At 42.4% G+C, this 12,150-nt stretch overlaps 1 protein-coding gene across 7 annotated transcripts in view; it reads right to left on the bottom strand.

Annotated features, from left to right (window-relative positions):
* The window catches only part of LOC121283302, a 121,697-nt gene that overhangs the window by 37,299 nt on the left and 72,248 nt on the right, over window positions 1-12,150 (bottom strand). For all 7 annotated transcript variants that reach the window (XR_005944230.1, XM_041197770.1, XM_041197761.1 and 4 more), the window contains exons 5-6: window positions 4,739-4,849; window positions 1,493-1,570 (exon numbers count right to left, since the gene is read on the bottom strand). Coding sequence is in view for 6 of the 7 variants with exons in the window: in XM_041197770.1 (XP_041053704.1) it covers window positions 1,493-1,570; window positions 4,739-4,849 (189 nt within the window). In the remaining variant the exon portion in view is untranslated. The remainder of the gene's footprint in view (window positions 1-1,492; window positions 1,571-4,738; window positions 4,850-12,150) is intronic.

Raw genomic sequence — 12,150 nt, forward strand, 5'->3', positions numbered from 1 at the left:
AGCGCTGCCTCAGGGAGATCGCTGACAGTTTTAAAAACGTTAAAAATAGAAAAAAACACCCTTAACATGTCCCCCTCATGTGACAACATCACATGAGATGGGACATGTTCATAAATTACACCAAAACTTTATTAAACCTTTTAAATCCCGACATGAAACCTCATCCCGCCGGTGGATGAGGTTTCATGTTTTTTGTATTTCCCACTGGGGCTCCTGGCCGACCCGCCAACCTTAAGGTTGGACGGTCAGGTCCTTTAATTGTTTCAATGATCCTGTCAATGGCCTCAATTGGCCATTGACAGGTCGGCGGGCCCACAGCTGATTTTGCTGTGCCCCTGCCTTCCTGAAAATTTAAATGGGGCAGGATGACGTTAGAGGTTGCCCCTGATATCATCCCACATTATTTTACGCGTTGGCGAGTGGGCCCCGCCCCCTGCTCACCGATGGCAAAATTCAGCCCATGGTATCGAAGCTTTTTGTCTTGCACACATCAGGACATAAGAATTCATCAGAATACCAGTTGTAAAGGGAACAAGAATTTATACTGCATGAGAAAAGAGTGCTGATTTGTTGGCAAGAGGACTCTGATTGGTTGAGAATTTCCGTGGAGAATGCATCAGGAAACAGTTAAGTGCCAAGATCATTAAAAATATCAGGAAAAGCATGGGCCCTAATACCGAGCTCTGGGGAACCCCACTACAAACCTTCCTCCAGCCCAAAAAATATCGATTGACCTTTACCCTCTGTTTCCTATTACTCAGGCAATTTTGTATCCATGTTGCAACTGTCCCTTTTATTCCATGAGCTATAAATTTTCTCTTAAGTCTGTTGTGTGGCACTGCATCGAATGTCTTTTGAAACTCCATGTACACCACATCAACAGCATTACCCTCATCAGCCCTCTTTGTTACCTCTTCAAAAAACTCCAGCAAGTTAGTTAAATACTATTTCCTCTTATATTGGTAGGAGGAACATGGGGAGACAATATAAAAGGGATGCAGTATAAATTGTTGTTCCCTTTACAATTGGTATTCTTGTGAATCTGTCTTGAAGAGTGCAAGTCAAAAAGTTTCGACAGCATGTCTCTTTATTCAACAATATTCAGATTCTCTACTACCAACCAACTATTTCTTAGAAGAAAAGATTTTGCAGTTTAGTTTAATGTCCCTGCATAAGGTAGCACAAACAAATCTTTATGAATTTAACATCTATTACAAACACAATAAAAATCTAAGGCTAGTTTCTCCATCTTAATTGTTCTATAATTCAGAATATATATGACCATTAGAGTTTCATTCCTGGCAAGAGTTCAATACCACAAGTAGGTTGATGGATTTTGATGGACAGCTGGAAAGTAAAATTTGTCATAAACATTTTTTTCTAATGCTGCTGTCAATTTATATTTATTTGAGTACTTACAATGCAACTGTTATCTCAGCCTGCCACCTTCAAAAAACAATTTTTGAAATATAGATTCCTGTATTGAATTTACCTGGCATTGGAACATTTCTGTATCCATACTCTTCTGTGATTTCTTGTAGATGGTCAGAGTTTGATCTACATTTCCATGCTAAACAGTATTTAAAAAAATATTGTTAGAGGCTGATGACAGTGGTCAAAAGCATTAATGAAATTTGGATGATGTAAAGAGACAGAAAGTCATGTAAATATTTGAGTCCAATCAGTACATCTAAATGTTAATTTTTGTTGTCCCATTATTTAATGTGATAGTCCAAGTCACAAGCATTTTTGCATTTATATGAGTACAGTAATCCATACTGTCTTCATGACTGCCAATAGCAATGGGATGTAGCATACCTCAGGGCTAGCAATCTGCTATTTTGCCACTATATTATATTGGAACTGGTACAGGCTGCTCATCGATCTTCACTGAGAAAACAGCTACTTCAGATTTGACTAAGAAATATGTTCTGTTACGACTGAGATAGGAGGAATGCACTGTCTGTTCTGGCTCCGCTGCTCCAAGGGTCATAACGTATATTTAAATGATTCTTCCAGTTATGTGCTTTACCTATTAGTCTCAGGATGACCACTCAATGCCCAGGTTTCTTCAATAAACAACAAAATTATTACTTTATTATAAAACCAGACTTGTCAAGGAGAAAGGCAAAGCTTATTAACATACAGTGTGGAACATAAAAGTATGATACTTATTCTTTCTAAGTCACCTAACTAACACACACACATGCCAGAATCTTCAGGCCGCGCATAAAAAGACACGCAGTGATGTTGGGCATGCATCCCAATGTCACCGTGCATCAGTCAGATCTTCAGTTCGGTGGGTGCACAGCAGAGTCGGCTGCACAACTGCCAAACTGTCAAAGGCCTATTAAGGCCATTTAAAAACTAATTAAAATAATTAACTGAGCTGCCCAGCCAACCTTAAGGTTGACAGGCAGATGAAGTGTCCAGGCAGCTTTTGCATTTATCGTGAAACCTCATCCATGGACGGGATGAGGTTTCATGATGGTTTTTAAAGTTTAATAAAAAATTTTAATAAAATTCATAGACGTGTCCCAGCTCATGTGACACATGAGGAGACAGGTCTTAAAATGTTTTATTTTCTTTTTAAAAAAATCACACTAATTTTCCTGAGGCAGCTTTGTGCCTCAGGGAGATTTCTGTGTTTTATCGCGCTCATGCACGAAAGAGCTCAGGCCCCAACTCAGCCTACTGCCCCTGGCCACACAGGAAGCACTCAGTGCTTCCGGGTGCCCGTCACACTGGGCGGGCCTTAACTGGCCCACCCACGTAAAATGGTGGCATGGAGCCGATCGCGGGCAGCGATTGGCTGCGTGCCCATCTGCGTCTGCTCCTGCCCAAGCTCCCGATGGGGAGAAAATTCTCCCCTAAGGCTCAATAAAGGAATTCTGCCAAAAGGTTAAAAGTCAATGGTTCAAGGGAAAAGGATAGATGGCAGAGACCTTGAAATGGTGTCAGGGCTATATGGTTGGATTCCCAGCACTGGTCAGGGAGACAATCAATGAATCTTGCACTACTTTTCAGGCAGGCTTCAAGGAAAACTTGCAGTCAGTCGATTTCAGAATGTAGAATGACTTTGGAGCAACTTCCATTCACTCTCTGGAGCTTCAGTTGCTGTTGTCTTCTTTGCCCAAGCAGTTGATCTTTCTTGATTCCAAAGCAAAACAGCCGACCAGCTTTTAAACACAGTTTACAAAGCATTTTTTTTCAAAGCCATAAATCACCATGTGATCCTCATTTTAACAGTCCAGCCAGGGTCAAGTGGTTTCCAGCTTCTTTGAAACTGCTTAATTACCTTTTCTTCTAAAATGCTGTATTTTCCAGGAATAGCAGCAACCAGAATCCTTGCATTAACCCTTTAAGGGACAGTGTATTTAAATAAAAACACATTCTTCCAGAATGTTCTTAGTCCTTGAAGATGAACCATTTTCTGTGATTAAAGCATTTATGACAATTCAAAAGCACATTAAAGGCAGAGAAAATATAAAGCACTTCACTCTGATACCTTTAACTGTTTTCTGACATCAAAACAGCATGGCATTTTGTGATTGTTGTAGCCCTTATCTAAAATCTTTTAATCTGAGCCTTATATAAGCCTTAGTGGTGATGCAATTCTGCCTTGACCCAGTGGTCTTCGTACACCATTAACCACAATGAGCCAAAGGACTTGGTCTAACTAACCTAAATAACTTTTCACACCTTAGAATAAAATAATGTTTATTTTTCCCAAATCCTTTCTGAATTTTGAAAGTTATATCACAACTTAGCAGATGTGACTACATATATATTGGCAATATATGAACCATATGGTAGTGTAGCTTACTGGAACAGTAAAAAGTGGTTTCATGGCAATGGGAAATGCTCATTCAATCTTCCACATTGCAGTTGTCAATCTGCACCTTGCCCCTTGGGGATGCAGATTTGTTCCTATTCTACTTTCTTCTGCCTCCTGGTTGCTGGCTCAAGAAATTGATGGAGTGGCAGGAACCTGTCAATCAACCACAGATAGTGGGAACCATGAGAAAGCAGGGAAAATGGGATTGTACGCCTGAACAATTAATGTATATACCACTCCCACTCAAACTCCAATAGAATTGAACTTCTCATTGCAGGATCATGTTGGAGGTTACTAAATGTTTCCTTTTTTTATGGTTGTGAATCCACAATTAGATTCCAGGCCTATCAGAAGGAATATGTAATCTACCAATGCTGGTCCATAAAATTAAATTGAGATATGTGTGCACTTTGTCATTTCTTTGTCATGATAGTGACTTTACTGAAGCAAATTGAGTGCAGGCCTGGACATTTTTTGTGAAGAATTGATTCTCTCTCCCACCTCACCAGAGCAATTGCGGCAACCTACCCTTCAGGATTATTATTGGCGGGGAGCTGGTCTAGATTCCTGATTGGACTGAGACCATAGTTGATTATGTCAGAGACAGAGTAGGTGGGTGGATTTAATTTCTGTGCATTTAAAGTTAGGATGCCCATTTGAGTTTTGGTTTAAAATATGTTCCTTGTCATTATGGTTAGTGCCTGACCCTGAGTGTAACCCATGCTGTATTTGACTTTATAGTGTTTGATGCTGACATTGAATACAAGGAGGGAAAATGATCAAGGATCCCACACTGGCATGCATTAATTTGATAAGCATAAAACATACTTAATTAAATTGCATACAACAAAACTGATAGGTCACTTCTGAGAAAACAGTTGCACTTTATACAATACTAACCATTACAGGATGAATCTTCCTTGAACAACTGGTAAGATATGATGATAAGTAAGGTTACACAGATGGTCGGGAATAATGCTAACCAAATAATTTCAAGGACACAATTCTGCTCTGAAATGAAAAAAAATACATTAAAACATTAATAAGAGATTGTTAGAGCTCAGATTTCAACCCATGTTAGACTAAATTTATATTTATTGGTTTGTGGAAAATACTGTAAAGAATCCTTAGACCTGTAAAAATGACATGCTTCCACTGAACAATCAGACAAATGATTGCAAACTTTATTTTTGAATTTATTTAGTTATGGGATGTAGGCACCACTGGCAAGGCCAGCATTTGTTACCCATCCCTTATTGCCCTAGTGGCTATATTAAGCCATTTCAGAGGGCGGTTAAGAGTCAACCATATTATTTTATTAATTTAATTTTAAATTCCACCAGCCGCCATGGTGGGATTTGAACCCATGTACCTGGAGCATTAGCCTGAGCATCCAGGTTACTTGTCCACAACATCACCACTATACCATTGTCTCCCCATATTCTTAATAGTAATACTAATAACAGAAACGCCTGGATATTAACAGAGGCAGGTTATATATGTGGAGGAGGGAACAAGTTTCAGTTTTAACTCCACAGCATGGGCAGGATTTTTCAGTCAGCATGTGGGGGCGGGCCCGACATGCCGACACGTAAAATGACACGTGATGACATTGGACTTGCGTCCCGACATTATCGTGCTGTGTTGTAATGTTTCATTCGGCGGGCATGCACCGGAGTCGGCTGTGCGCCCGCTGATATGTAAACAGCCTACTAAGGCCATTAAGGAAGTAATTAAGGTTGGCGGGCAGGCGAAAAAGCCAAGCAGCCTTCATGTTTTTTAGGAAACCTCATCCACGAGCAGGATGAGGTTTCCTAAAACTTTTATTAATTAAATAAATAATTGTTCTGAAATATCAAAACATGTCCCATCTCATGTGACACAGTCACATGAAGGGACATGTTTAATTAAATTTTTACTCCATTTATTTAATAATTTCAATAGGCCTTCAATCTCCCTAAGGCACGGAGCTGCCTCGGGGAGATGGAAGCACTCTTTCACACGCATGCGCGAAAGAGAGCTGGCCCTGACTCTCTCTCTCCTCCCCCCGCCTGCACAGGTAGCACTGAGCACTACAGCTCGCATCTTACGCTGGGCAGGCCTTAATTGGCCCACCCATGTAAAATGGCAGCATGGAGCCGATCGTGGATGGCGATCAGCTCCATGACTGCCCCTGCCTGCTCCCGCCTAGCCCGCCTGCCAACTGAAAAATTCTGGCCCATATATCTTTTATCCTTGATAAGTTCCCCACCTAAAAATCAGCTAGAGGCTTCCAGTTGATTGAGGAAGACTCTGGTGTAGGCCATAAGACCAATAGGTCCTAATAAGGGGTGGGGGAGGCAGGGCCTAACCCCTGACTCCATTGGAGGTCCATTCCTGAGGGGAGGCTGATCCCTGGTGGGAGCAATCCCCAACCCCATGGGCCTTTGTATAAGGGGCCTGACGAGGAGGAGTTTGAGCTAAGGAGTAGCACTCCTGCTTCTGCTGGCCCACAGGCTGTGATTTAAAGGCAGATACCTTCTCCTTGAAGCTGTCTTTGCCTCCCTGTAGCTGCTGGTTTTCCAAATAACATAATTCAAACCTGTAAAGCTGCTGAACTCAGAAGCTGCCAGCCTCATTAAAATATTTAAATTGTAGGAGTGATTGGCTTCTCCTTGTCTCACCACCCCTAAGCCCAAAGTGGGGTCAGGTTTGAGATTCTTAAAGTTTCCTGACCTGACACCAACCCACCCATTCTTTGGGTGGCTAAAATCCAGCTCAACATTTCAGGTCAGTGACCTGTCATCAGAATTCTCCACGGGCGCTGCCTCATCTGCTGAGTATTTACAACATTTTCTGTTTCGAATAAATTCTATTTGATAGGGGCCACTAAGAATCTCTTGGGAAAATCATACAGAATTGTGTGGCAGTGAAACAGCAGGGAGTTAAACTCAAAAATAAATCTGGCTAAGGACATTTCCTTACGATGGCAGACTGCTGAATGTTGAATTAATGATTGTTGGCATTGTGTCTGGGCAATAAACTATTAGTTATGCAATTAGTTTAACATAAATAAATAATCCATTTTATAATAGCTTAAAGCTATATACTTATCACCCAAACTGATCATAAAAAGTTCACTCCATTTTGTCTTTTGGCTCAAAGCTTACATTCTTGTTGCAAATCACTCAGTTCCAAGTTCAATATATTTTGTGAAAACTTCCAGTTTCAGACTTTTAATATCATGCAAGGCGTTTCGCAGCAACTTTTCTTATTTACTTTTTCACAACTCCGTAATTTTTCCCTTGATAATCAAAGTACTCCTAGTGGATTACAGGGTTGCCAGCTTCCAGTGTGGAGAAGTGTTTAAACAGAGAAAGAGAAAGCGAAAGAAACCAAATACTTTAGCTTACAATTTTCAAGTGTTCAATGAACTGTAAAATTTCTACTTGCTCAAATTAATTTCTGGATTTTTTTTTCATGCTATTTACATTTTTTATATACTACAAGGTCACACTCAGATGCCTTGCACAATATCAGACAGCCTAGAAGAAGGTGCATCCTCGAAAATAGTAGATCCTGGGAAGACAGGGGTTGTGATTGTAAGGAGGATGATCCCAAGGAGCAAGTGCTGAAAGATTTGGTCCTGACTTCAAGGCTTCTGCACAAATGAGTTACTCCTGGATATGACTGCAGTTGTGCTTTCTGTTTGGAATACAGCGTGAGTGAGAGAATGAGTAAAGGCACACACCTCAGGGCAAACTAACACTGGAAGGAGGAGGATGAGGGGGGAAGGGCTCTCAGTGGGATGTTCAGGAGGCAATTCTCCTATCCGAATCACAGTGAGGAACTGTGCGAGATACCAGTGCTTCAGTAAGGATGCCCTCACTGAAATCTCCCACTTGCTGTAGCCATAACTGCAACCTCAGAGCAGGATGATAAACCACGTTGTCAGTGGCTGTGAAGGTGACTATGGCAATGAACTTAAATGCATCAGGCTCCTTTCAGGCTGAAGCTGGAGATATATCACGCAGTTTATCATTCACCATTGCATAAGGGAGTTCATGGGAGCTCTCTAACTCAGAGGGAATACACAGCGAATTAGGCAAGTAAATGCCCAATATCTTGGTTGTAATCATGACATCTTCATCCTGTGGGAATCTGTTGTACCAGCTGTATTTGAGCCACCATAACAAAGCAAATTTTAGCTGCAGAACAACAAGACTATCCACTGATGATATGGCTGATGGCTCCAATGTGCAACACATGCTCATGTACGCAGTGTGCATTCAATGAAATCCAGGCTACCATACAAAATGTGATAGCGCAGACCATTAAAAAAGCTTAGAAACATAAAAATCGAAAACTTACAGCAAGAGGAAATTTCGCCCTTTGAGTCTATGCCGGCTGATAAAGAGCTATCCAGTCTAATCCCACTTTCCGGCTCTTGGCCTGTATCCCTGTAGGTTATGGCACTTCAAGTGCATGTCCATGTATTTTTAAATGAGAAGAGGGTACCACCCCTACCACCTTTTCAGGGTGTGAGTTCCAGAGCCACCCCATCCTTCAGACACACAATCTGGGTGAAAAAAACTCTCCTCAATTCTCCTCTAGTCCTCCTACCAATTACTTTAAATCTATGCCCCCTGGTTATTAACCTCTCTGCTAATGGAAATAAGTCCTTCCTGTCCACTCTGTCTGGGTCCCTCATAATTTTAGACACCTCAATTAAATCTCCCCTCAGCCTCCTTTGTTCCAAAGAAAACTACCCCAGCCTATCCAATTTTCCTTCATACTAAAATTCTCCATTCCCAGCAACATCCATGTAAATCTCCTCCCTATTCCCTCTAATGTGAACATATCCTTCTTATAATGTGATGACTAGAACTGCATGCAGTTCTCTAGTTGTGGTCTAACTAGTGCTTATTCTGTTCTACCATAACCGCTTTGCTCTTATATTTATGTCTTGGCCAAAATATGGAAGTATTCTGCATGCCTTCTTGATTATCTTATCTACCTGTCCTGCTACCTTCAGAGATCTGTGGATACAAATCCTGTGGTCCCTCTTTTCCTCCACACTTCTCAGAATCCCACCATTTATTGTGCATTCTCTTGCCTTGTTTGGCCTCGCCATATGCATTATTTTACATTTCTCTAAATTGAACTCCATTTGCCACATTTCTGCCGACTTGACCATTCCATTGATATTTTTCTGCAAAGTGTAGCTTTTGTCCTCACAACCAATTTTGCTATCATCAGCAAACCTTGGCATCACAACCTCACCGTCATGAGGGCCCAGCCTTTGCCACCAGCTGCACGATAAGTAGCTCAGGAGTAGGAGGAGATGGAAATGGAAGGGAGGAAGTGCCCTAGACAACCACTCTCTGTTCGGATTGTCTGTGAGCAACTCATCCAAATGTGATGCAGCCCCAATTCCCCATTCATCAATAGTACCATACCTTACCTTCCCTCTATCATTAACCATTAACCTAACATCTGCTAGGGCACATGGCAAAAATAAAAACTAACACAAAATAAACAATCCAAACCAAGTTTATCAATCAAAGCCTGCCATATTGCATACAAATGTACATTAATCACCTTTGTGCATTTCTTTAGATTCTATCTTTCTTGGGACCTTTATCTACCTCAGTGCTCCAATGCAGTGCTACCCCAGTAGCCGCAGCATAGCTGGTGGAAGGCTGCTGACCTTGAATGGGAAAGTTTGCTGATGGTCTAGGACAAAATCCTCAAGCAGCTCTAGGTCTTGAAGGCCCAGCACAAGACTTTTCAATAGGTGGCATCAGTCTGGGCTGGCTGGCTGAGAGGCAAGAGCAAGGCACTAGCGGAGTGGTAGTGCTGGGAGGAGGAATGCTGTCCTCGTGAGAGTGAACAGCAAGTTTGTTCTTGGCAGAGCCATTGCCAGTCTCCTGGGGCTGTGCCTCAGCAATTCTAGTAATCTGTTGGAGGGCAGATAGTTGGACTGCTATGACACCCTAGAAGACCTTTTGAATACTGGTATCTGCAGCAATGATGGCAGCTGTCTAAGCTTGTATGGCAGCAAGTTGAGTTTGAATTAGAGCAGTCTGAGTCAGCATGACAGAAATCTGAGCAACACTCAGACCTTGGACGGTTCTGCTTCTGCTGCAATGGTAGCTGGGACATCGGCCATCAGACGCTAAACCATGGTTGGATCCACAAGTGTTCCAATGAAGTTGGCCATTTCAATGCTGGAAAGGATGGGTTCCAAGCTCTTTGCAAAGCCCTGTGCAAAGTTGATGCCAGTCTCCTCTATGTTTTTGTGATGGTTGGTTTTCTGGCAGCTATTGCAATAGACCAAGCATTTTATTGTGTGTACTCATCAGCCTTCTTATGCAAACAAAAAATGCTAGAAATACTCATCAGGCCAGGCAGCATCTATGGAGAGAAACAGAGTTAGCATTTGAGTTGCTAGATCTGTTCGAAATCAATCCCATTTAGCACAATGGTAGTGACATACAACCTTATAGAGGGTATCTTCAATGTGAAGATGGAACTTTGTTTCCACAAGGACTATGTAATGGTTACTCCTACCACCACTGTCACGGATAGATGCAACAGCAGCAGGTAGATTGGTGAGGGTAAGGTCTAGTAGGTTTTTCCCCTCTTGCTGGTTCCCTTACCACCTGCCAGTCTGGCAGATATGTCCTTCAGAACTCGACCAATGTGGGCATTGTAGTCCCCCATCCAGAGTATGTTCTGTCTCTTGCCACCCTCAATGTCTCTTCCAAGTGGTGATCAACATGGAGGGGTACTGATTCATCAGCTGAAGGAGAGCAGTAGGTGGTAATCAGCAGTTTCCTTGCCCCTGTTTGACTTGGTGCCATGACACTCTATGGGGTCTGGAATCAATGTTGAGGACTCCGGGGACAACTCCCTCCCGACTGTACACCACTGTGCTGTTGTGTCGGTGGGGCAGGACATAACGAGGGATGGTGATGATGGTGTCTGGGACATTGTCTGTAAGGTATGAGCCTTGGCTAAGTGGCTTGCTAGGTCATTTCAGAGGGCATTAACAGTCAACCACATTGCTGTGGGCCTGTAGGCCTTGCCAGGTAGTGATGGCAAATTTCCTTCCCTAAAGGGCATTAATGAACCAGATCTGTTTTTATGACAACTGATGATAGTTTTATGGTTATCATTATGGAGGCTAGCTTGCAATTCCAGATGTATTAATTAATTGAATTTTATTAATTAATTGAACTTAAAATTCCACCAGCTGCCATGGTGCAATTTGAACCCATGTCCTCAGAGCATTGGGCTGAGCCTCTGGATTACTAGTCCAGTGACATTGACGTCTTCCTGCCATCTTCCTTCTAGAGATGCAATTTGACTTTAACTGGTGCAAGTGTCTCACGACTTTGGGCTTCTTGCTGATGTATACAGCCAGTCACCAGGGCGATTAGCACTAGCTGCATGCTACAATCATGTAAATTAGCAGGCAGCATGAGGTTTGTGTGCTGTCCACAACCCGCATTGCAATCCCCATGCCACCTTCAGGATCTATTGAATATAGTTCCTAGTGATAACTTTCAACATAAGACAGCATGCCACTGAAAGTGATGCTCTCTCATTAATTGTCCAAACAGAATAGGTGGAATCTTCCATTCTGAAGCCTAAGTTTGGTGGTGGGTGCGGAAGTGGGAGTGATTACCACTTGGGGCAATAGGCAGGACAGCTGATCACACACAATCTTGTGCTGGTCAGCTCATCAAATATGCATCCGCGAGGAGCTCACCCGCAGTGGGGGCAGGCACAAATTTTAACCACCTCCGCCATTACCTCATGGGGTTGAAGGTCTGGGAGCCATATTTAAAGGGCACATGGAAAGCCTGCACTATCCCTTCTAATTTTGCTCGGCCACTGCTCCACCCTTCTACGCTAGCCCTTCCTTGGTCAACCTCCACACAACTTGTACAGCCACCACCCGGTCTCAAACATAGGCTGGTATTTACAAAAGCTCCCCAAAGAGGACAATGCAGCGACTACTCACTGTTAATCATAGATGAAGCCTACCTCACCAGGTGCTGGCCACTTATGTGCGGTCGCAAAAATAAACATTCTAATTTCTGCCTGGCATGGAATTTAATTTGGTTCGGGAACATAATTCCAGTAAGGTGGCATTTTAATGAGCATGCATGACATGTTGACACATGCAAAAGGGCTTCCCAACATTGTTCGTCAAGAAGCACGACCTGCCTTTAACCTGCCTTTAAAGTTCAGAGAACAGAATTCCAAAATTCATCCCAACATCAGGAAATTGATTTTTGGCATTATGACAAATTAAGTTCCCC

Source organism: Carcharodon carcharias, chromosome 1, assembly GCF_017639515.1.
Source record: "Carcharodon carcharias isolate sCarCar2 chromosome 1, sCarCar2.pri, whole genome shotgun sequence".
In the NCBI taxonomy this organism is placed as follows: Eukaryota; Metazoa; Chordata; class Chondrichthyes; order Lamniformes; family Lamnidae; genus Carcharodon; species Carcharodon carcharias.